This window comes from Brassica napus, chromosome C5 (genome assembly GCF_020379485.1).
Source record: "Brassica napus cultivar Da-Ae chromosome C5, Da-Ae, whole genome shotgun sequence".
Classification (NCBI taxonomy): Eukaryota; Viridiplantae; Streptophyta; class Magnoliopsida; order Brassicales; family Brassicaceae; genus Brassica; species Brassica napus.
In genome coordinates this window covers 14,274,724-14,302,264 of record NC_063448.1, presented here as the reverse complement: position 1 = coordinate 14,302,264, position 27,541 = coordinate 14,274,724, and the positions used below count along the sequence as shown (strand labels likewise).

General features: G+C 38.2%; 1 protein-coding gene across 1 annotated transcript; it reads right to left on the bottom strand.

Moving 5' to 3' along the window:
- Window positions 1-13,263: 13,263 nt before the first annotated feature.
- LOC106345308 (E3 ubiquitin-protein ligase ATL15-like) lies at window positions 13,264-15,005 on the bottom strand. The gene has a single exon (XM_013784529.3). It carries the CDS (start codon window positions 14,791-14,793, stop codon window positions 13,663-13,665), a length of 1,131 nt encoding a protein of 376 aa, XP_013639983.2. The 5' UTR covers window positions 14,794-15,005; the 3' UTR covers window positions 13,264-13,662.
- Window positions 15,006-27,541: the final 12,536 nt, after the last annotated feature.

The following is a 27,541-nucleotide window of genomic DNA, read 5'->3' as shown; positions in this document are numbered from 1 at the left end:
CGCGCGATGAATCACCTCCGGATCGTCGACACGATCCCCGTCGGGATTCCTTGTCGGACTCAGCGTCGCGGCGACTCCCTTCCCCTTCTGCTGCCTCGATAACCTCGGACCCGACGACATCGCGGAACGGAACAGTGAAGAGCGCTTTGAACAAATCTAACAAACGCTTAGAGATATAAGGTAAGGAGAGAGAAAGTACCTTTGATCGCGGAGAAAACTTGAAGAAATAAGGGGGGGATCTGCGTATTTATAAGGAAGAGAGAGGGGGGAAACTCGAGGCGTCATCATTAAGCCTAAACGGGCCTAAATGGGCCTCGAAATTCTCCCTAAAAACCCAGCCGACTCTCGCGGCGTTTCGACTTCTCGATGCATTTATGAAGAAAGAAAAAGGGAAAATTCGAGGTATCATTATTAAGCCTAAACGGGCCTAAATGGGCCTCGAAACTCTCCCTAAGATCCCGATGGCTTCCGCGACTTTCCGGCTCTTCGTCTTAATTAATCGACGGCTATCCTAAAAACGGTTAAATCGACAATTAGCCAAGACGACTCAACGACTCCGAGAGAAGGCATTACCACAGCCTTTTCTGCGACTCATCGACCCCTCGCTTTAACCTCCCGACAGGACTCCCACTCCTTTGAACCCCCATGTTCTAGAATCCATCATGAGCTAAACGACCTTCGCTCACTGATGGACCGGGGGGACTTACTGTAGGAGATGGATCTAACCATCCCTCAAGGCCCAAGGAATAGGAGGCCTGGCCCGGACCAATGAAAGCGACGGCTCGGATAGCCGGCTTAGAAGGTCAGTCTCTCGGCTCACTTCTAGAGTACCTCGAGTCGACCGTCGTCGACTAGGAGGCATCCGGCTCGGCGATCGCTCGGATTAATACGGGCCCTTCGGCCCAATGAGGAAGGCCCACGAAGACGACCTAAATTAGGTCAAGAACGACACATCAGAGGATTATATAAGGAGAAGGAAGAGGAACGAGAGAGGGATCCGAAATCATCTGACTAACACTTGGCGGCTAGATTAGGGTTTTCACCTTTGCTCATCTTGCCGATATCTGTATCTCTCCGGTAACTCATCGAGTTGCCGGCTTCTCTTCTGTCGCTTTCTCTTTACTTCTCTTGTAACCGACTGAAAGTCTCTCCGACCATAATAAAACGTCTTTGTTAAACCCACATCTTTTTATCACCGTTTTCCGATCAAACAATATGTCATGACTTACCATTTTCTTTTGTTGAGTATCCACGGGTAAGGGAGCTATTAAAGTATTTGAATCCTGAGTTTAAAGCCATATGTAGGAATACTGCAGTGGCTGATGTGCTTAAGTTTCATGGGATTAGAAAAGATCAAATGAAGCAGGAGCTAGCTAAAGTTGGCAATAGGATATGCTTGACGATAGGTTGGAGCTGACTTTCTATGAAGACATGGATGTTTTAGAATGGTGGAAGAGTCAGACACAACGCTATGGTGAATTAGCTCGTATGGCATGTGATGTTCTAAGCATTCCGATAACTACAGTGGCCTCAGAGTCTAGTTTTAGCATTGGTGCTCATGTATTAAACAAATACAGAAGTCGTCTCCTACCAAAACATGTTGAAGCACTGATTTGTACACGTACTTGGTTGGAAGGATTTACCTTCTGCGATCCAGGTAACATATTAGTATTTATATTTTTTTTATTTTATGTTGATATATTTTTCAATTTTAATATCTCCTATATTTTTATATGCAGCTCTTGTTGACGATGAAAATGTGGAAACCACTGAAGAAGAACTTGATCCTACAAATTCTACTGCAGCAACTTAGAGTTGAAATGCTTTTATTTTATTTCTATTTGCTATTATTATTATCTTATTTGGTGTTTTTAAGTTACACATTTGTTTTAGTTTAAACTGGATTTCATTAAAAACATATGGCTTTTAGAAAGTGTGTTCCTCTCCCTCCCGATCATTTGAAAGACGGTGCATATTTATATTATTGGATTAGGTGTGAAATAGTGATTTGTATATGCCGGCAAGACATAACAAAAGCCCGAAAAAGCCCGAAAAGCCCTATAGCCCGTTTAGGGCCGGGCCGGGCTTTAAAATATAAGCCCATAATTTTTGCGGGCCGGGCGGGGCTGGGCTTTAATAACAATGGGCTTTGCGGATTTTGGGCCGGGCCGGGCCGGGCCGGCCCGATTGACACCCCTCACTACAAGAAAACAGCGATATTCTGACGGACATTCCGACGGAAAATGAAATCCTCGGAATATACCGAGGAATTTCCGAGGAAATTCCGAGGAAACACAAAATTGGGTTTCCTCGGAATATACCGACGGAATTCCGAGGAAACTACAGTCCGTCAGAATATTCCGAGGAAATTCCGAGGAAAACTGTGTTCCTCGGAAAAAACCGATGAATTCCGAGGAAATATTATAGCCGTTGGAGAGCCGTTGGGGGATTTTACAAAATTCCGAGGAAATTCCGACGAACTAGTTTTGTCCGTCGGAATTCCGTCGGAATTTTCTCGGTATGTCGGCAAGATTTAAACTATAAATACAAGCACTCCTCTTCCTCTTCATTCACTTCATATCTTCATCCTCCCTCTTACTCTATTTACACACGAATTTGATTCATAAAAAATATGTCTTCTTCAAATTATTTTCGTTCTTGGATCGATCGACCTCATTTGGATCCGAACACGAGATTGCTTACGGAAGAATACCAACGAGGTATAACTGAATTCATGGGGTTAGTTCACCGACAACCGGAAGCAAAAACAGGTATGTTAAGATGTCCTTGCTCTAATTGTAAAAATAGAAAGGTTATTAAAGAGTGGGATGTTTGGACTCATCTATATTTGAGTGGGTTTACACGAAGTTACAAAATTTGGTATCATCATGGGGAAACTGATTATGAACATGGTAGTACTAGTGAACCTCAGCCAGCGGTTAGATTAGAAGAACCAATTAGAACGGATGTAGATTATGGTGTAGGTACTGAGCAGATGGTAAATGATCATTTTAGAGGGGAAGATTTACCCAATGCAGAAGCTAGGAGATTTTATGATATGTTGGATGCTGGAAAGCAACCATTGTACGAAGGTTGCAGAGATGGTCATTCAGCTTTATCATCTGCTACAAGATTGATGGGCATTAAAACAGATTATAATTTGGCTGAAGACTGTGTGGATGCGATTGCTGATTTTGTAAAAGGTATTCTACCCGAGGATAATGTAGCTCCTGGTTCATACTACGAGGTTCAGAAACTCGTAGCTGGTCTTGGTTTATCGTATCAGGTAATAGATGTATGCAGCGACAACTGCATGATTTATTGGAGGGCGGATGAACAGCGGGTTACATGCAAATTTTGTGGAAAGCCTCGTTATAAAGATACGAGTGGAAGAGTTCCAGTGCCATATAAAAGGATGTGGTATTTACCTTTGACGGAAAGGTTGCAGAGGTTGTATCTGTCTGAACGCACAGCGCAACCAATGAGATGGCATGCGGAGCACTCAACAGATGGTGAGATCAGACATCCTTCAGATGCAAAAGCGTGGAAGCATTTCCAATCAAAGTATCCCGACTTTGCGTATGAGAGAAGAAATGTCTACCTTGGATTATGTACTGATGGTTTCAGTCCGTTTGGCAAGAGTGGAAGACAGTATTCTCTATGGCCCGTCATTCTTACACCATACAACCTCCCCCCAAACTTGTGCTTGCGACGAGAGTTTTTGTTTCTCTCGATTCTCGTTCCCGGACCAGAGCATCCTAAGAGATCACTTGATGTGTTTCTTCAGCCACTAATATATGAGTTGCAACAACTATGGGCTCAAGGTGCTGAAACATACGATGTTTCGTGTAAAGAAAACTTTCAAATGCGGGCAGTACTAATGTGGACAATAAGTGATTTTCCAGCATATGGTATGTTGTCTGGATGGACAACGCATGGAAGGCTATCATGTCCATATTGTCAAGATAACACTGATGCTTTCCAACTAAAGCACGGAAGGAAAACGTGTTGGTTTGACTGTCACAGGAGATTCCTACCACCTGATCATCCATATCGTAGGAGTAGGAATTTGTTTACGAAGAACAAGAGGGTGTTTGACAGTCCACCTCCGGAAATTTGTGGGAAAGATTTGAAGATACAACTAAGAGATTTTGGTGCAGAAAGGACGCCAGAAGTCGGTGGACATGAGCGTTTTCCGGTAGATGCTGTTGGAGAACTACATAACTGGCACAAAAAAAGTATTTTCTGGGATCTGCCATACTGGGAGGATCATCTGCTAAGGCATAATTTAGATGTCATGCATATTGAGAAGAACTTTTTTGACAATCTCATGAACACGATCCTTAATGTTCAAGGTAAAACAAAGGATAATTTGAAGTCAAGACTGGATTTAGTCGATATATGTGCTCGTTCAGAACTTCATGTTGATGAGAATGGTAGGGCTCCTTTTCCCATATACCGACTTGATGCAGCGGGAAAAGATGCGTTCTTTGATTGGATTTCAAACGATGTGGAATTTCCAGACGGTTACGCATCAAATTTGCGTAACTGTATCGACAGAAAGGAAGGAAAGTTTACTGGCTTGAAAAGCCACGATTGCCATGTAATGATGCAGCGCCTCCTTCCGTTCGCCTTCAAGGAACTATTACCACGAAATGTTCATGAAGCAATTGCAGGGATAAGTGGTTTCTTCCGCGATTTATGCACGAGATCAGTGACTCTTGAAGGTATTGAAAATTTGAAGACTAACATAGCCGTGATTCAGTGCAACCTTGAGAAGATATTTCCTCCCTCATTTTTTGATGTTATGGAGCATCTTGTTATTCACCTGGCAAGAGAATTGGAACTTGGTGGTCCTGTGCAGTATAGATGGATGTATCTGTATGAGCGGTATATGTTCCATTTGAAGAAGATGGTGAAAAATTTAAGTAGGGTGGAAGGTTCTATAGTCGCACAGATGATCAATGAAGAAACTTCAAACTTTGCCGAGTACTACTTTCCAGCAGAAGTTCAGACCAAAAACAGAAGACCTGCTCGGCATGATGATAGAGGCGAACGGGCAACATATCATGTTACGGTTCCAGACATTTTCACAGACGTTGGACGACTTAGCGGAAAACCAAAGGACCGTCGACTTACTGAGCAGGAGCGCAGTCATTTGCAAACATATTTGCTCACCAACTGCGAAGACGTTCTTCAATATGAGAGGTAAATAAATGAGCTTACAAATTTTTATTTTAACAAGTTGAAATTTAAATCTTAATTAATTACATTATTGTCATCATATACAGGATTTTCATGGCAGAAAAGCGGTTCGAGTATAGATACGCCACAGAGGACGAACTAGAAGAAATGAAGCAGAGAGAATTTACTGGATGGATGTTTACTTATGTGAGTGCTTTAAACAAATTAAAATATATTTTATCACATATTTATACTAATTCACATTTATTGATATAATATATATATATGTGCTATTAATAGGTGTCTGCTGGTTTGGCCAGAGGTGAAACATTTGACGATTGGATACGTGAGATGGTCGTTGGACCAAACTTTGTTGTGAAGTCATATCCGAGATTTTGTACTCGAGGATATGCATTCACAACTCAGAAGAGGAGACGTTCGAGTACGACTTATGATGCTGGCGTTTGTTCTGCATCAGGAGATGATGTATACTACGGACACATACATGAGATTTTGGAAATCAAGTATTTGGGCATGGTTGGATTGCGCTGTACTGTTTTCTATTGTGATTGGCACGACAACACCCCAGATCGAGGTGTGAGAACAGATGCATTTGGTGTTACATCAGTAAATTCGAGGCGAAAGCTGCAATATTATGATCCTTTCATTCTTGCTTCCCAGGCCGATCAGGTAATTAAATGTTAATTATTCAGAATGATTCATCATCATGTGTATTAATTTATAATTTTTCTAAATGTTACAGGTTTGTTATATCAAGTACCCCCGGGTAAGGAACAGAGATGATCCATGGGTTACTGTTACAAGACTCAACCCGAGAGGCCGAGTTCAGGGAAGTTCTGAGCTGGAAGACCCACTACAACCAAGCACATCCGGCAACTGTAGTGCAGCAGAAGATTTAGCTGGAGTTGGCCTTGTAGTCGATTTAACCGACTTTGGAGAGGAAGCCGTCGTTCACGTAGAGGATGAACCAGTGATTGGAGAGTTTCACCAAGATCCAGATTCAGATTCATCTGGTGATGATGACTCGGAAACAGACTACCATTGAACTTATTTTTATTTTTTTTTTAAGAAATACCGAGGAAATTCCGAGGAAATGGCAGCCCAGATCTTGTGTAGCATGTCGTTGTTTGTCTTTATGCTCTGATCTCTCCAATGTTGTTGCTGGCGCGAAGTGGCGTTCGGTGGAAGCTCTTGCAGCTTGTACTGGCTGGAGTCTGATGGGAGTAGCTGATGGGGTTGTGAATCATCTGGAATGGCTTGTGCAGCCTCATCTTGTCCTTCTTCATCAACCACGCCCTTGCCTTTGGTCTGATATTTTGGCGTGAAGAAGGATGGCTTGTCTACTAGTGCGGTAGCAGGGGGTAGGAACTCAACTGCAGCCTCTGAAAGTAGAGCAGTCAGGCCGATCTGAGGCAGGTGGCAGTAGAGTGTTTTCTTCGCTCGGTCCTGGAATACGTAGACGTAAGGACCATCCCGATCGATCCTCGAGTGGGGACCAGCTATGAACTCCTTACTTACTAGAGAAATGACATCCAGGTAGTTCCAAGCAATGTTGTTCGATCTGTCCAGTGCTACCTGCTGGTTCTCGCAGTCTACACCCACATGTCTAAGGATCCGAGTAATCACTGCACCAAATCCACATGCATTGCTCTTGGATTTGGTTACTTTCCCCTTGTATCCTGCTAAGTTTGCGGCCAGCACCGCTCCCATGTTGAAGGCAGTAGCAGGTGGGAATGTAGAGTTTCCAAATGCCGGTAGCAAATGCCTCACACCTTGGTACAGGAGGCACAACTCCCATTGCGTGACTGATGCGGCTGTGGTTGTCCCGTATAGCAATGAGCCAATGAGGCGTGTCGCATATCTCAGTACTGGGCTCCGGATAAGTGACTCCTTTGCCTGAGAAGATCTATAAACCCCTGTGCCAATCGTTTCCCAGAAGTTCAACAGCTCTGAAGTCCAATAAAGACCATATGTCCTCTCCCCCGCACTCAATCCAAATAGTCCGCAGAGGTCTGTGAAAGATACCTCATAGTATACTTTCTGCACTACGAATGCCAGAAAACCTTCCTGATGGCTATCATCGGGACGGGTGACGTATGCGGATGCTATGAACTGGCGTACCAACTCCGGATAAGTGGGTTCCTTGAGGTTGCATAGTTGGCCTAGACCCATGTTCTGGAACAGTCCTTCAATGTCTGCTTTGATTCCCAATATTGTCATCGTCTCAGGACATGCTAGTTGTGTAGCCGGAACGGCTACCTTCTTCATGTTGTTGTAGTGGGTGGTATCAGACTTATCCCACTTCTTTGGCCTTTGCTTCTCCAGCTGTGACGAACCCTCTTCTTGTGTGTTTTTCTTTGCTGATGTTTTCGTGCGCTTCATTCTCTACAAAATAGAATCATTGCTCTCAACATGGTTATAATCAATTAAGAACTCAAAGCAACATGAAAATGAAAAGCGAAATCGAGTTGTGATAAAAAAAACGAAATTGAAAAAAATTCTCTATCCCTAAATCATCTCAAATCATGTTCCAAACTCGTTGATCACAGACAATTGTGTTCTATTCCATGTTTAAACATCTGTTTCATGCATATTTGATCAAGGAATCAACACGGAAATAAGAAATTCACAAAACCCAAAAAATTGCTCAAGAACACGATTTCAGAATGTGGAGATTCGCGGAGTATACCTGTCTTAGGGTGAAGACGAGTGTAGGAATCAGGTAGAGCTCGAAAAATCAAGTGGAATAGAGCCCAAAATTGTTCAAATCGGATGATTATAGAGAGAGAAAGGGGGGGGCGAATTATAGGGGAAATCGGAGGGGATGAGAGTTCTAAGGTTTAGATCCAAAAAAGGTCGGGTTTTGCCTTATAATTCTGTTTTCCGAACACGCATCGATCGATGCGTTTTTTTTCTATAACGCATCGATCGATCACATTCTTACGGCCCGGGCCATCTTGGTAATCGATCGATGCGTTTTTGTTCTATAACGCATCGATCGATGCGTTTTAAAAAAAACATACAAGATTTTCCGAGGAAATTCCGAGGAACAATTCAGATTGTCGATCGATCGATGGGATACTCTCATCGATCGATCACAATCTTACGGCCCGGTCCATCCTAGTAATCGATCGATGCGTTTTTGTTCTATAACGCATCGATCGATGCATTTTTAAAAAAACATACAAGATTTTCCGAGGAAATTCCGAGGAACAATTCAGATTGTCGATAGATCGATGGGTTACTCTCATCGATCGATCACAATCTTACGGCCCGGTCCATCCTAGTAATCGATCGATGCGTTTTTGTTCTATAACGCATCGATCGATGCATTTTTAAAAAAACATACAAGATTTTCCGAGGAAATTCCGAGGAACAATTCAGATTGTCGATAGATCGATGGGATACTCTCATCGATCGATCACAATCTTACGGCCCGGTCCATCCTAGTAATCGATCGATGCGTTTTTGTTCTATAACGCATCGATCGATGCATTTTTAAAAAAACATACAAGATTTTCCGAGGAAATTCCGAGGAACAATTCAGATTGTCGATAGATCGATGGGATACTCTCATCGATCGATCACAATCTTACGGCCCGGGCCATCTTAGTAATCGATCGATTTGTTTTTGTTCAAAAACGCATCGATCGATGCGTTTTTTTAAAAAAAATTACGTTTTGAAACCCCAAACACTAGTTCGTCGGAATTTCCTCGGAATATTCCGAGGAAATTTCGAGGAAGAAGAGGGTTTCCTCGGAGTTCCCTCGGAATAATCCGAGGAAATTCCGAGGAAATAGGGTTTTTAAACCGAAAACAACGTTTTGCCGTTTGAATAACACCTATATAACCCTTATTAAGTGTCTTACGTTCATTATGAAGTCAAAAATTTGTTCCTTACCGTATAATTAACACTTTTCCGATTGTATGAACGAAATCTCGCAACATAAGAGAAACACTTATACCTTTTAATGAACGGTAAAGGGAATACTTTCAATTAGTTTTGAAATTTGTTATTTCATGGTTTATGCTCATGTATACAAAGAATCCTCAATGGTATGCATTACAATTGTATAAGAAATGAAATACGGCAAAAAAAATTGATGTTTTGAAACCCCAAACACTAGTTCCTCGGTATTTCCTCGGAATATTCCGAGGAAATTCCGACGGATATTTTACTATCTGTCGGAATTTCCTCGGAATATTTTCATTTTACCGGGCAAATATTTCGCGAAAATTGAAATTAGAATTCCGACGGAATTCCGACGGATAATGTCCGTCGGACCCTAGGTTTTATAACCACGAGCCCCTTCTTCTTCCCCATTTCTCTCTTCTTCCTCTGCGCGACTCCTCTCTTTCTCTCCGGCGATTTCCCCCTGAAATCCGACGATATCTCCGGCGATCTCCCTCTTCTCTTACACAAATCATGTAAGGACCCTATCCCACTCTCTTAGGTTCTATTTGTTAGGTTTTTGTGTAGTTTTGATAGATTTTTGTTAGGGTGATTGGTTAGGATTGTGATTTGGTTGTATAATAGGTTTAGAATTGTGATTTGGTTGAATAATTTGTTTTGTTGAATTGATTTAGAATTTTTTATAATTTTTTTATTTTTTGTATTTATAAAATCGATTTTTGTATATAAAATCGATTTTTGTATTTTACAAAACGATTTTTCTATATAAATTCGATTTTTTGGATTTTACAAAAAAACATTTCTATATAAATTCGATTTTTTGGATTTTACAAAACATTTTAAATATCTATAAAACTTTTTTTGTGATTAAATACTATTATTTGGGATTTAAAAATATTTTTCATATATATATATTATTAAAACTATTTTTTTTTGTAATTATTAAACAATTTTTATTTAATAAAACTATTTTTTGTTTATTATAACTAATTTTATATATTTATTAAAAAAATTTAATATATATAAATCTTTTTCTGTGATTAAATTATTTGAGATTTTTTTTAATAAAAAAATTAATTTATATATTTCTGTATTTATTAAATATATTTTTTTAATTTACACGTCTCATGATGATCAGACCCGGCCTCGACAGCGTCGTGGTCGTGGTGGTACGGGGAGCCAGTCTCGGGATTCCAGCCATTTTCAGGATTCCCCTTCGCCCCACAGCTCCAACCATACATCTCCCTCTGCTGCACCCGCTCATGCTCCTCTCGCTCCCGCTGCTGCATCCGCTCCTGTTCCTCCGGGTCCTCCGGGAGTGATGAGGGTTGCGGAGTTGGTTCAACAGCCCGGTCGTGACCATCTTCCGTATCTCACTCCGTATCCACATGGACGGGGTCAAACATGGTAATTAAACATTTTTTTTCTTTAAATTTGGATTCATTATTAACCGTTTGTTCTTTTAATAAGGTTCAACCGATCCGGGAACGGGATCAGCGCATGGATCAACCGTATGATGTACTCGGCCCTCGACAGTGGACATCCGACTTTCACTCACTTCCCAACCGACAAGCAGGTTCTGTGGTTTCGTCAGTTTGCGGTAAGTATTCTAATTTTTTACTTATATTTTTAATCTTTAATATAAATTTTCTACTAATTGTGTTTTTTTTTCAGCAAGAGTTCAACTGGAATTCCGATGAGACGCTCTTTATCTATCACCACTTCGTCCATAAAGTAATGGACAACTATGGGAAGCAGATCCACGAGTGGAAGAAGAAGTGGGAAATCAATAAGGTTCGATTTAATTTATTAAACAATTTTTTAATTTATTAAACTATTTTTTAATTTATAAACTTTTTTTTTTTTTTTAATTAAAAGGTCCCAAAGTCGATGAACGACACGGTCTGGAAGGAGTTGTGTGCGCATTGGGATAAGGAGGAGACGAAAGAAACTTCTTCCACCAACTCCACCAACCGCAGGAGCGACCGTAAAGGGAAGGGCATCTACAAGCATAACTTGGGTGCTCAATCTATTGCCACTCTCGGAGATCGCATGGTAAGTTCAACCGCTTTTTCTTCAATTATTTGAGTTTCAGAATTTAAATTTATTGTGCATTTCTTCTAATTTCTAATGTTTCTTTAATTTTATGTTTTTTTTCAAGGCGGAAGAAAATGATGGCGAGCCGGTCGATGATCTCGCCCTAATGAGGAGGGCGTATACCAACAAGAAGACCGGCCAGATTGATGACGGTCTTGTGAGGGACGTGGTCGACCTGGTCCAAACTCAGGTGGTAGACGAAGTGTCTCAGCTTCAAACCGAGGATGACGCTTCGACGGCTTCGACCAACTTGTCCCGGTTTCGAATCAACGAAATCGTTGAATCCGTAAGTTTTTTTTTTTTTAAAGTTCAATTCATTTATTTCTTGGTTTAAATTTCTAAATTTGGCTTTTTTCTATTCAGTCGGTTCCAAAGAAGAAGGGACGTTTGTTCGGTTTGGGTCGTCGCACCCGGTCGGTTCCTCCTTCTTCTGCACCACCGCCCTTTGTTGATCCAGAAGTACTTACGGCTCAGTTGAAGGACAAAGATGATCGAATATCTTTGTTGGAGACCCAGATGGCGGCTCAACAGGCGGGCTATGAGGCACAGAGGAGGCTGAACCAGCAAATGATGGAGATGATGCAGAGGATGTACCCGAACGAGGTGTTCCCGGACGTGCCAGACCCGTAGTTTTTTTTTTCCCCAATCTCGGAATGTTTTATTTTTATTTGTGAAACTTTGAATATTAATTAATATGATTTCAATTTTACTTTTAATTTCATATTTTCGAATTTAAATTTCAAAAATTTTATTTTTTCAAAAAAAATAATATTTTTTACATTCCGAGGAAATTAATTATATTTTTCACTAGATCGATCGATGCGTTTTTGAACAAAAACGCATCGATCGATCCGTTTTTTTTTAAAATATAGCGAGGGACATTTCCCTCGGAATTTTCCGAGGGACAACTCCCTCGGAAAATTCCGAGGAACGGATCCCTCGGAATATACCGAGGGAACAGTTCCTCGGAATAAACCGAGGAAAAAGTCCGTCGGTATACTCCTATCGATCGATGTATATATGTCCAAACACGCATCGATCGATGAACTTCCGAGGAATTATCCCGACGAAGTTCTACCTCGGTATATTCCGAGGACTTTTCCGACAAACAAGGGATCCTCGGAATTTCCTCGGAAATTTATTAATCTCAGAATTCCGTCGGAAAATTCCGAGGGATTTCAGAGGAAAAAAAAGAAATTCCGAGGAATTATTTCCGACGACGTGTTTCGTCGGAATTTCGTCGGAATAACGAAATTCCGACGATTTTTTTCCCTCAGAATCTTTGATGTTTTCTTGTAGTGCCTATCCGTATCACTTCAAGTGGTGTTTAGAAAAAAAAATTATTTCAAAATAATTGATGTTCTCATTATTCTAGATAGAATTTAATATCATTTGAACTAGGTGACCAATTACACATTATTGTGTTATTTTCTTATTGGTTGAATTAGTTTCAATTAATGATATTTTTATGTAACCAAAATAAATTGTATATAAATTTGTATTTTCTTAATCCATGTAAAAAACCCTTAAAAACCACTTATATTGAAACACAGGGAGTAACACTATTTAGGATTTTTTTTATTCATATGATCTACCCTAGGGTGATTTCCTTTTATGAGGTGTTTAGCTAACGCTCTTTAGGATTCTTTGATTTTCAATTGAGAGACATGCTTCCTAATTAGCATTTGATCGGATGCAGGTGAAAGTCGGTGGAAATTACAGGATGCGACCAATGATATAGTTCCGGAAGGTGGTTCCTCATTTTATGCCCTGACTATAATCATAAAATACAATTCTAATAACTTGCGTTAGTCACCTTTACTTTGTATCCAATTCTTGTCAGTATTCTCGGTAATCTAGTCATAACCTGATTTGGCTTCAAGCAGTGGCTTACTCGGTTTGGAGAGAGAAAAACCGTAGGAAGCATGGGGAGCACCACCAACCTGCCAGTAGTTTGCAGCTTATGAATGATAAAATCATTCGTAATAGGATCTCCACAATTCAACATACCGGCAGAAAAGGATACGAGCGAGCAATGTAAGTTTGGTTTGCTTACCACACAAGTTAATCAAATTTCTCAATTGTAATTTCAGTTTATTAGCCATTATTTGGTAGAAGTAAAGCTGCATTCAATGTAAAAACGTTTTTGAATCGAATAAATTTAACACATTCAAAAAAGAAACCTGATTTGTTTTCTACATGTTGCTGCCCTCTACCTATCCGTTCTCTATTTCCGTTATGGTGGTTTTTGTTCATGAATCTCTTTGAAGTTTTCACATAGAACTTAGTGAGATGGTTTTGTTGTTATGTTGATGGTTTGACAGTCACAAAACTTGGGATAAACCAAAAACATTTATTTCATTTCAGCAGTAAGAGGTATTAAATTTCTTGTATAACAAAAAAATTAGAAGAAAATATATACCGAACCCAAATTTTATTAAATCCGACTACACAGGACTCGCATCACCGGATCTAAGGTAAGAACGTTCACCTACATTGTTTTTTCCAGCGAATAACCGATCAAACGGTGACCTTATTGCTAGAAGCAAACTTTTGGGTGTACCAGCACGTTCCTGATAACCATCTCCCCCGTTGATAACCCCACTCGGAGACCTGATCAAGCCGGTCCGGTACGGGGGAGTTATAGAAAACGGTCTTCGGTCGAACCGACCGTCTTGATCGAACCGTTCAAAGTAGAAATAGTTTCTTTCATTGCCTAGGCTTCCGGTTCTGTACCCTCGTATCGAGCTCCTCACTTGGGGCAGCGCAATGTGGCCTTTTGACCCTTGGTTCACGAGCTGATCATGTATCTCCTGCGGTAATCTTAGCGTGAACCGGTCTAGATTCTCCTCGGTCTGACTGTAAGAACTTGACCGGCTAAACAATCCAGCTAGTTTCCACCCTGTAGACATGGACTTACGTGGCATGCTTTGGTTACCTATCCAAGCCACTGAGTCAAGTAACCGCTCGTCCGGAGAAGCCAAAGCCATTCTCCGGTTATCATCAACAATCGACGTTAGAGGACAGCTCTGACCGGATTCTCTAGCTAAACCGGAGATCTCGAAAGAAACAGACTCACCCGGTACAGGAACGAGATTAGCGCGGCAGAGAGGACACGTGGCGTGAGAACGTAGCCAGGCATCTATGCAACCAGGATGGAACACGTGGCAACATTGAGGAAGCAAACGCAACGTTTCGTCGTCCTCGAACTCGTTGAGGCAAACGGGACACTCCAACTCTTCTTTGCCGATTCTCAGCGTCTTCACGGTGGAGTAACGAAACGTCGGAAAAGTTTCTATGACAGACGCGTCGAGTCCACGCGGCGTCTGCTGCCTAACGTTAAGCCAGTTTCCCGGGTCTCCGGATCTTCCGTCGTCGACCCCTAGGGCTTGCTCGAGACACCTTCTCATGTAGACGGAGACACATCCAAGTGAGAAGAAAACGCTGACGAGTACGATCATGACTATAGCCGTGGTTGGATTGAACCCTGTTCCTTGTTCATAGCTGCTGCTTTGAGCGGCAACGAACCGTAACAAAAGCAAGAAAGAAGAGTAGAAGCATAATCTTGACATCACCATAGTTTAACAATCTCTGGGCTTCATGAGGACCAAAGTTCTGCCGTTATGGTTCCGGTGGGGTGAACGTGTAATAAAATAATTAAGGGGGCTTGCTTAGCTTAATGACTACAAGATGGTTGACTTTCTGAGATTGTACCAAAGGCACTACTATTGATAATTCTTTTTTAAGGGAATATTAACGAAGCAATTGATGGTCGAAAGTGCAGGTGGCAATAGCATAAGATATAGTGGTGGAATAAAAAAGTTTGAAGTGTTACTAAAATAATATGTACAATTTTTATTGTGCTTTTAAGTGAACCACCACTTTTGTTTTTTTTAAATCAATTTTTGTCATCTTATGTCCTATTATCTGTGTAACCACGATACATTTCGTGCTACTATGATACTATCAAATAGATATTACCACCACTTAAAGCAATGCATTGTTTGCCAAAAAAAGAAGCAATGCATTTGTTTGTAAATTATTTTGTTAGAAGTCAATTTAAATTACCACAAGTCGGATAAATTTACCAATTTTGGGGATAAGTGGTTATGTCATTGCTAATTTGATGTCTTAGATTAGTGAGGTTTATATACATATGGACATTTTTTGTATTTACATTTAAGATTTGCAGAGCAGAAGCTCCACATATCTTCCAAAATGACTAAAATCAATACACACGAGATCAAAGTTTTGAAGTAATCCCTAGCTAGCAAGTCAACTTCAACATGGCTTATTATAGAACAAAAAAGCTTGATGTGGTCTTAACCATAGTAAGTCAACGCAATTACACAATGCTAATGTTGTATGTGTGATTAGATTATATTAAAATGATTGGTGACACACTTGCATCATCCATAATGCTCATATCCCTTGTTGTGATCACGTCGCCCGCCAACTGTTTAATTGTGATCATTTTAATGGAAGTAGTCTGGATATTGATATGTATATCTGATCAAATTGGTGTGGAAAATTAGTGGAGATCTGTATATCATACAATGCAATGACTTGGACGACGGGCCGCATTTATTTTATACTTATTTTGGATAATATGAGGTCATTCAAATTAAAAAAAAACTCGCTCTTTCATTCAGGACGATTTCAACTTAGAAATAAGTCCTCAAAACATTTTAAAAAACATTTTAAATTCTTGTATGTATCTGATCACCGATCATATACATTTCAATAAAACTCAATCAAACATATTAAATTGCTAACTGTCTGATCAGATAACGTACATAAATTTCTCCATAAATTAGGTTTTTAATAGTGTTAATGTTTTTTTTTTGCCATAGCTAACCTTTGTCTTCCTTTATGCTTTATATTAGTTATCATGATTACCATTCAAAATTTCTTCCATTTGCTCTGCCTTGTTTGGCTCGTTTTACATAACTAATGGCAGTTGTTCTGTTTATTCAGTCTTATCTGTTTGTTCTGTATGCTACATTCAAAAAAAAACTTTGATCATTGTTCCCGAAGATGATAACTATAGTTCGATTTGATGGCTTTAGGCCTTTGTGAAACAGAAAAGGCTCATTTACTTAAGAAAATCTGTAAATTCAAATAAGCCCAACAAATTGATGTAGGCCTTAGTTACCCCTTAACATTCCATATATTCTCTTTTTCCTTTTTAGGACAGATCAACAAAAACAAATCTGAATCAAACAACGAATGATGTATTTTAATCGAGTTGATTTTTTCTTATATCTTAGTTCCGTTTATTTACAACTCTTGTTTGAAAGTCAAAATATAATTTTCAAAGAAAATTTTAAATTTCATGTAAACATATTCTGGAATTAGAAAACCACTCAAGAGGACCATATTATAAATGAAACAATGATAAATGTTATCCTCAAAAAAAAAAACAATGATAAATGTGGTCATGTAATATATTCAACATAGTAATATTATAATAGATTCTACAGCTGTAAAAATTTATAAATATAAATAAATTGAAAATCGAAACTAATTAAGGAAACCAGTGAACGTTTGAGAAAATATTTAAAATTTAGTATATAGGCTAAAAATATATAGGTGTTTCAAAAAAAAAGGGGCTAAAAATAAGGAAATTAGGAGGCATGACCATAAGAAACAAAAAATTAAGTGTACAACCATAAGACCGACATGGCTATGACATGTTATATAATGTTTTGTAATTATCCAAAAAAACCCTCATTTGCGCGTGGAAAGTGGATAGTTTGCTTCTTTTGTTTAACTAGGAAACTGAAAATGCAGTTTTGCTTTTGAAACACAAGCATACGAGACAGAAGACAGAGTTTTGAAATCGAAATAGAGTGTGTGAGACGTGGTAGCGAATCGCTAAACGGTGTTTTCGAGAGGCGGCAATTAAAAAGTTAGGGTTCCAAAGGGACAATGATAGTTAAGGCGGAGGGAGCGATTGCAGATTCCCTGCAGCGCGAGCGGTTGCAAATCGGAAGGCCAGGAAGCAAGGTTAGATTGAATAGCGTTAGTTGACAAATCATCAGTTTTCGATGAACCCATATTTGCAATTAAATCAGAACCGTCGTTCCGCTGTGAAGGGAGCAACAGAGGAAGACGAAAAAGGTAAAATTGGGAAACTGCATGCATGAGTTGAATATTTTAGCATGAAAATGGGAACTAGCTAAGTGTAGGGCTGTATTGAAACATCTGATGGAGAACATACGGTTGTGGGATTGGGTTGTGGGGGAGACAATGAATAGTGATTTGTAAGAGATGTCTATACTATATGAATAAATTAAATAGTATAGTTATGCGGTAACATTTCACATTAGCCTATATGTGAAATGGTAGGAGTCTATTAGAAAATTTTGTGTTGTGACTACATTTATGGTAAGGGTAGATGTAACATAATAGCATATGTAATACCCGTTTAAAGTATGGTGGAAAGTGACATATGATTTCAAAGGTTTGCTTATTATATATGGTAGAAGTTCATAGTATAGTTATACTAAATTTATCCAAATAGGTGAAATGGGGCAAAGAACTTCGGCCTTCAGCCATGGTTTTTATTTAGGTAATTTGTTGTATGTTGTGAATGCATTCGCTGTAGGGTAGCAAGTGACATATACCGTGAAGTCATTTCTATACTATATGGCTGCCGTTCATAGTCTAGTTACCAGATTTTCCCACCCCCCCCCCTCCCAAAAATATCATCTAGTTAATGTGCATGAGATCAATAGCGATGGTATATAATATAGTATACTGTTCACATATGTGTAAACAAACATGTAACTGACGTTGGTAAATAGAATAGCTGCCAATAGTCCTAGAAAGAATGCTACTCAGTCCCTGAATCAGTGTGCGCATCTGACGGAAGAGGCACTAGCAATTGTAGCGAGGACATATGCTATTGAATTCTTCTCGACATTCCACCCCAAACAACTCCCATAAAACCTCGGGTGCTTCGACCCCTATGTTTTACTTATGTACTAAGCGGTTATTACGATTATGACTACTTATATGTTTCCATTAACTGTATAGTTGTTCAATCGCCAGACTAATAATTGTCCACCTTCATTTTTGTTCAACATTGCTGACATTATATATTTAAGAATATTTAACATCAGTTACCATACTATGGCATTTATATTATAGTATATCGTTAAAATGAAAAAGAAAACAGGGTTGTGATGGCCAGTCATATATAGTTGCCTAACCTCCCCCATAAATGTCTAAATTTATGTGGCGTTGACGTTGATGAGACAACAGTCTACTAGTTATGTTGCCCATGTTGAGCATGCTTTTAATGTTAACCATTTGTTCATTACATATGCACTTTGTGAGTTCAGTCTCCACTTAAAGAGAAAATGTGACGAGAATATGAACATTGCATTTATTTAACACAAAAAGTAAGGTTACATATGGCGATACTATTCATAAGGTTGTTAATTATTTCTTACATGCCTTATGCCCCTCGTGTTTTTCAAAGTTTCTAGTATTATTTTGTATCAGAAAGTCTATTCAGCACAACCTAAATGGTATAGAATATATTGTTTTTAGTACATGTCTTTTGCTTTCGCGCATATTCACACGCGCGAGCGCTAGCAAAGCCATTACGGGCAATTTTGAGGGAAACTTGTCAGATCTAGAGCCTTGCTCTGTAGAATAGACATATTTTTAATTTATATGTCTCTTATTAATATTCACCAAATTCTCCCCTAAAAATATCATAGAAAATTTACAGATTTTGGTATTGATACCTTAATAATTTTTGACAAGAAGAATCTAGTGAAGAAGCGTCTCGAGAATGCTTTTTTGGAGCACATATGTAATGTTCGTATCTTCTACTCCCTCTGTTCCTAAATATAAGATGTTTTGGGTAGTACATATTTATTAAAAAAATTATTTTTTACCTAGAAAGTATCGTTAAAATTATAAACTAAAAACTACTCAACCAATTACAAATAGAACTATTAAATTTGATTGGTTACACAGTTTTTGATAAACCTAAAGTTATCTAGAAAGATGAGAACATCGTATATATTGGAACATAAAAATTATTCTAAACTTCTTACATTTCAGAACAAAGGGAGTACTATTTATCACATTTTTATAGACTGAAGTTCTGTTTAGCGTATTTATATATGAGAAAATGGTCATTTAAATCACGAACTTTCAAATTTGGTTGAAAAAAATCATGAATTTTTTCGTAGACCATTTAAAGCCTCAATTTATCTTGACAAGACACTTAATGCCTCAATTAATTTTGACTAAGCCAATTTTAAAATGTCGTTTGTTCGATTAACAGATCGATTAGATGAGATTAATCTCCGTTATAATCTCTGTTAAAACACCAAACGACGTTGTTCGAAAACATAAGAAAACCTCCAAATCGAAATCCCTAATTCTCAGAAAATCAAAAACGCACTCTCTTCACAACTCTGTCTCGATTTTATGATGAGTTCATCTCCAGAGATACAATTTTAAGGAGAAAATAGTAGATTCCCAGCGAAGTGTAAGTGTGGTTCCAAACGATCCCCTTGTTTATTATCATTCTCGCACATATTTAAAGAGAAAGTGTATGATTTTGATTTGGTTCTGATTTTCTGAGAATAACGGATTCCGATTTGGGGATATAGGGATTTGGGAGGTTTTCTTTTGTTTTCGAAACAACGTCGTTTGGTGATTATAACAAAGATTAATCATATTTAATCGAACTAACGATGTATTAAAATTGGCTTAGTCAAAATTAGTTGAAATTTTAAATGGTTTGTCAAGATAAATTGAAGCTTTCAATGGTCCACGAAAAATTTATGTTTTTTAACTAAGTTCGAAAGTTTCGTGATTTAAATGACTATTTTCTGATTTATTTATTTTACTTCATTTATCATTTATTAACATTTACTTACGTGAATGAACAGTTATGAATAAAGGTTTTATTATTCTTTGGAACAATCCACTTGAAGATTAACTGACTTTAATCGTGTCATTCACCCAGTAAGAATCTAAATTTGTGGCTCGACTTTGTTTCGCTCCAGTTGTGCATTTTACATTATATATAAACCCCTATATGATAATTTATTGAGCCTAAGTTAATGATCTGGATTTTTTTTTTGTCAACTGCATTTCCATTAAAGGAAATAGCCCCATGGGCTTACAGGAGGTAAGGGCTAATAAACAAACAAGGCCCAACAGAAATGCATATTATTTAAAATTTAAAACTCAAATATGAAAACCAAAGAAACACGTGTTCTTCGCCCAAACTATTGACGAGACACGTATGTAGGACACGCGTGTATCATGCAGAGCACATCGGAGACGCTTCTCCTCCACCGTTTTCACACCGGAGAAACTCCTCCACCACCGCTCACGATCGTCGGACTTCATCTCTTCTTCTTCTGTCTCACCCCTTCTAGTTTATACCCCTTACCAGAACCTCTTCCGTTTTTAGCCGCCACTTGTAGATGAAATATCCTCCATCTCCAGTTGTTAATCCAGGGATTGCTCAACCAGATCCAAAAGTAGATCCTTTGTTGGACCGCTCAATGAACGCCAAACTTTACTGAATCACCTTTGAGATGATTGAGATTAATCCTTCGTTCAAGCCGGGTGAAGAGTAATTTCCGCTGGAAAGAAATCAAAGCATAACTCTTGAAGTAGAAACTCCACCACAAGCAAAACGGGATCTTGAGTTAAAACATGAAAGAGATATTAACCGGAACAAATCCGGACTTTATTTTTCAATCTCAATCTAAGCAGAACATAAGACTCTTAACCCTTCGATTGAAATTGAAAAACCACAACAAAAGATCGCCAAAGCGAAAAAGAAAATCCTCTAAAGGAAAACAAGATCGATCATATGATCGAAGTATTATACAAACAAAAATAAATTCTCCTCTCCTCTCGGAAGATTATCCTCCTCTGAAAGATGTAAGATGTGGTAAGAGGAGAGAATTTTCTCTCACTAAAGAGAGGAGAGAGAGATGATCTGGAATTTACGTCCTCACAAGTACACATATACACACTGTTTAATACTAATATAAATAATTAATCTATTATATAGGGTTATTGGATGTTGTTAAGCTATGGACATCCAGCCCTACAAATATATTTGCATATTTACATATGCACAATTTCTTTTTATTTTTATTTTATTTCTCGTACAATATACAACTTCGATATACAAGATATATATATACATATATAATGAGTGTGTATAGCGTTGAAGGTCTAGCTTTTTTTTTTGATCACCTAATAATTATTAATTTTATTAAGAGAACAAGAAACTTACGAGAACATTACAAAGCCAGAAAAAATCTGGAAGCAAAGCTGACGGAAAACATAAATTCCCCAGAAACAGAGCCGTCATATAGGGAAGCATAACAATAGATCAAAAGAAAACGATTTAACCTGAATTAAAGATTCACACAACCCAAGAACACATGTACACATCATCAAAGCTTCTTTAAGGTTCGAGATAGGAGAATTATCGAATGATGCCCCCGGCCAACCATCGATAAATGAACCTCCAGAGAACTCCACTTACCAAGACAATCAGATCGAATTATTCACTCCTTAACCCAATCTCGTACTTATGCCTCCATATGTTCCGCCACCGGTTCCTCGGTTTGATGTGCCACCCGTGCATCATGATCATGTTCCTTAGGACGCACCTCTTCCTCCGATGGGGCCGGATGAGATTCATCCTGATTTGCTGGTGCCACCGAATGCTCCTTATGCTATGTACACCGTCGAGGACCTTCTCGCTCAGCCAGACAGAGGAGGTTTACTAGTCTTAGACCCCGACCGGCGGACAGAATTTTGTGGTACGTTACATTTTTATTGTGCAATTGTTTTATAACAAAAAATAATTAAGCTAACACTTTTTTTTGTTTCTTTCAGGTTTGGGATTGACGATTCTGTCGCTCGGAACGTAACCGAGGTGATCAAAGGCTACTTCCCCCATGCTTATCCGAACTGGAAATCGACGCCGATCTACATCAGAAAGACGTGGTTTAAAATGTTTGCTGTAAGTTACTATTACTCTAATTTTTTATTATTACAAATTATTCTTTTTAAAGTAATTACTAATTTAATTTTTTTACAGCAAAACTATCATTGGTCCATAGGGGTGAACGAGAGGGTGAAGAATGCGTTTGAAGGGAAGGCGAAAAAACTATTGTTGGACACGGTATCCAACTGGAAGGATGATTGGATCTTTAGGGGTTATGAGCAGGGAAAACGCGCTGAGCTCACCACGCGTGTGTGGGTTGACCTCATATGTTATTGGAACCTGCCATCGTCCATTAAAGTCTCCAACAATTGCTCAGCCTCCCGTCTGACGAAAGATGAGCATGGCAACGGGCCGATGCTTCACACCACGGGTCAAAAACTCCACGCCGGTGTCCGTTTGGAGATGGTAATTAAATATTTTAATTACTTTATTTTTTTTAATATATATATATATATATATATATATATATATATTCTAACTTCTTAAATGTTTTTAGGCCAAAGAGACGGGAGTTCTCCTGTCTCTTATGGATCTTTACGAGAGGACCCACAAAAACAAGGCTGGACAATTTGTTGATCCTAGGTCCGAGCAAATCTACAATGACGTGGTTGCTCGAATTGAAGATCGCCAAACCCAGCTGACCCAACAGTCTCCCGATGGAATACCGGTCACATTATCCACAGTTGAAATGGATCAGATTTATGAGGAGGTAAAATTTTTAAAAAAATCTAATTATTATTATTCATTTAATCTAATTTTTAATTACTAACGTTATTTTTTTTTAAGTTGTCCCTAAGAAAAAGAGACGTACGTTGGGGATTGGTTCCGTCAACAATTTCTCAAGAGCGACATCGTCTTATGGTCAGAGACGGGCTGATGAAGTCATTGAGCTGCGTTCCGAGTTCAACGAGACGCGTTCCAAGTTGAACCAGACACGGTCTTCGTTTGCAGCTCGTATGACTTCACTCGAGGGAATTCTAGACGTTCTGGCGTCTGAAAATCCTCAGGTGGAGGCTATGGTGGCACAGATGCGGACACAAACTTCCATTCCAGAGCCATCCCACAATGAAGAAGATGTGCAGAGGACGGGTCAGGAGTTCTTCGATGAGCTCCGCCCCTCCAACAACCCTTAGTTTTTTTTCATCTTTTTATTTTGTAGCAAAAATTTGAAACTTAAATATTTATAAAATATTTTCATATTTATTTATATTATTTACATTTTTAAGAATTTTGAAATAAATTTAAAAATAAATTTGATTATATTTTTGTTTTTGCACAAAATAAAGAATCGAAGCAAATTCGTAGCTAATTTACGTCTAATTAACGACGAAACTGAGCGTCTTCTTTACGAGGGAATAGTTTACGTGTTCTTTACGAGGATAATATTTAAGTCTATTCTAAGAGGATAAATTTTACGTGTACTTTACGAGGAAACATTTACGTGTTTTTACGAAGAAATGATTTACGTGTTCTTTACGGCGAAAATGTTTACATGTCTTTTACGAGAAAACTTTTTACGTGGTTTTTACGAGGAATGTGTTACGTCGCTTTTACGACGAAACGTTTGACCCCACTTTACGACAAAAATATTTCCTCGTAAAGTTACGACGAACTAGCGAGGAAATATGTGTTACGACAAACGTTTAACGACGAAACAGCTTTCGTAGTCAATTCGTCGTAAACCCTATTTTACGACGAATTAACTACGAAAACCGTCGTCGTTATAATTGCGTTTTCTTGTAGTGATATGAGGCACGTAAAATCTATCCCACGCCTTTTTCAGTGAGGCGTTGAAGGTATATTTGAATAGGAAATATAAAATCCAATTATGCACTAACCCAATCTCGTACTTTGCTTCTATATATGAAGCACGTAAAATCTATCCTACGCCTTTTTCAGTGAGGCATTTAAGCTATTTATGAAAATAACATCTTTTTTGATGAAAAATAACTTGTCATCTCTTGATCAATTATTTCTTCGGATCCATTATGCGTATATTTTTGTTAACTGGTGATAACTAACATGGTACTAACAGGTTTATATTAAATTATAAACATTTTGGTTTGCACATAACTACTGAAGTAGGTTGAACTGGTATGAGAGGGGTCGAATAATATAATAGGCAAATTAAATACTTGCGAAAAAGTTGGTTTACACTTTACACTTATAACATTTTGTTAGTATTTTACTCCTCCCGTTTCATATTAAGTGTCAATTTAACATTTTTTTATTACAAAAAGAGTGTCATTTTAAAATTTCAATACAACTTTTAGCTTAAAATTAACTACAAATGCATTGATTTTATAAATAGTTTCATTTATCTCAAATACTATTGGTTGAATATGTGTAATTAATAAGATATTTAATATATTTAATACATTTCAATCATTTTCTATATATGAAACGGAAGGAGTAATACGTTTAAAGTATATCATTATTTGTTATTTAAAAACTGAAAATATAAATAAATTTAATGAATATTTTTTATGATAAAAATTATGGAATTATTTTTCGAAATAGAAAAAGTGATATGCCATTTGTTAGATTTAGGCCTGGGCATTTTACCCGGACCCGAAGACCCGAACCGGAACCGACCCGAAATACAGTTTTGGGTCCGGATCCATGCTAATTACCTATTGGGTCTTTCTTTTTTGGACCCGCGGGTCTCGGTTCGGGTCCGGGTCCGGGTCCTACCCGAGACCCGTTCGGGTACCCGAAGTACCCGCAAATAATTGTATATACTAGGTATATTTGGGTGATTGAGTATATTCTTGGTATTTCGGATTTTTTTAAAGTTTCGGATTTGGATTTTTGGGTATAATTGTAGGTTTTTGGTGAAATTTTAGATTTTTAGAAAATATAATTTGGGTATTCAGGTAAAATTCGGGTATGTTTTGGGTTTTCGGGTTTGATTTTGGATAAATTTTTGGTTATTTCTGCGGTTCTTCGGGTATTTTTAGAGTTTTCGCGTCCAGTTCGGGTACTTCGGATCTATTTCGGGTCCTAAATACCCGAACTGACCCGGATCCGAAATATACCCAAAAATTTTGGGTATTTTACGGGTATTGAAATTATATACCCGAACCGATCCGGAACTGACCCGGACCCGACAAGACCCGACCTGAAACCGATCCGAAAAGTTATAGGTACCTATATGGATCTAAATTACTAGGACCCGAATGACCCGGACCCAAATCCGACAATACCCGATCCGAACCCGACCCGAGGACCCGGATGTCAAGGCCTAGTTAGATTATCATATCATTTTGGGAGGCCGTTAATATCTGGGGAATCAGATCAGTGTTGATCAATTAGGTCAAATACCGAGGGGAGGGGAAATGGTAGAGAGTGACGTGGCAGAGTGGTTGGAAGCGAATCTTGAAGTCACCATGTCACTCCAACTGCATACTTTCAACATTTCCCAGAATTTTACCAACATCCCCGGTTTTCTCGGGGCACTCAATTGGTTACATTACAATTATTTTTATAATTAGTTTTAAAATGATTATATTTTCTATCGCATAGAAAAGAGATTAAACGTTAAATAATTATGTCAGAATAAAATTTACTTGAAAATGGTATTACATGATCATTGCGTATACACAAGCCCATCAGGCCATCACTAGTATATGCGATCTTTTAAACAGGAGAACCGGCACGAATATCATTGTTATTCTATCTATTGAATTGGTTTTGTTTGCTATTAGCATGAATGGAGCATGTTTTGTAACTAGCAAATGTCTTCTTATAGAAGCTGTTATTTTAAAATTCACAAAAATCTATAGTAAAATCAAATACAGTACATAGCAAATACTAACAAAAGATATATCCTTTTTTTTTACACTACAAAATATTTATCCAAATTCACTAAAAACTAAGTAAAATAAAATTCATTAGTAAATTCATATAACTTAATAACAGATGATTTTAATATATAATTTAAAATTATAACACATAAAATCATGAAGCAAACCGGTTTTAGCAACTTCTTACACAATCCAAAAATATTGTGATAAAGTATCACCAACAATATTGAATGGATTAAGAATTTTAAGAATCTTTTTGGGGTATAAATTAATTATGACATTTTATACTTTAATTATATTTTCAAACCTTAATTAATTACAATATAATAGATATGCTTTTATTTATCTAAATACAGAAATTCAAAAGACACACGATGTCAAAAAAAAATTCAAAAGACACGCACGCATATACGCCAGATATGATCTTCGTGGTCGTGAGGGATGCAAGGTAGGACCGAGGATCTATATCTATCGCACCCTATGTTAATTGTTATTATTAGCAAACTTAATTAATTAATAATATGAAAATCTGATGAGGAATTATCTGGACAAGTAGACAATATATCTCATGTAAGAATTTAAGGCAGCGGAACTTACGGTGCACCACATGCTAATGTCTATCTATTTTCTATTTTTAAGCTAATGTCCAATTACCACTTAAGGGGTTTTATTTTAAACTTATTAGGCTAAGTTTATTCTATTAGGATGCTTAGTTGTAAATCATTCTTTAGTATCACCTCTAAAAATGAATTTTTTGTTTTGATCAACCAGTACTTAAATTAAGATAAAGAGAAGAGTCCAAAGAGAGTGTAGCCCAAAACGTGATCCAAATTACAATAAGAGAGTTTGAGTTCTGCCTTAGCCAAAGCATCGGCTTCTTCATTCTGCGATCTATGAATGAAACTAAAAGATAGATAAACACACAATGAAGAGATCTGTTTGATGTCCGTAAGAACACCATAGATTTTCTTGATCAATTGCTTGTGGTTGATTGCACTAATAAGCGTTTTACTGTCGGAGTTGATGCTGAGCTTTGTGAACCCAAACAAAGCTGCCATGAGGAAGGATGATCAAATTGCTAGAGCTTCTGCCATCAAAGGGGACACTACATGGTTATGAGTCTCGGAATCTTGTTGATTGCTTGTCAGGGAGGGTCCTCTGAAGATCCATGCTAGTCCAGCCCTATTCAAGGTTTTGTCCCAAGCTGCGTCTGTGCGGCAAGTAATATGATCTCTGGCTTGTGTTGTTTGTTGGTGATGATGGTTTTGTCGTCCTTTTCGTTTCGTAGGTGTGACGTGCTTGATTCCACTCTTCTCCCGCTAAGATACCTCTTAGTGTCATTTCATCTGGAAGGGATCCTGCTTGTTCGAATATCAGTCGATTATGCGCTGTCCAAATGGCCCAGCAGATATAAGGGAGGATGTTTCCCGTGATTCCAGAGGGAGGAAGACAAAGCATTGCTCTAGATCTTACTAGAGATTCCCTTGTCTATAAAAGCAGCTATGT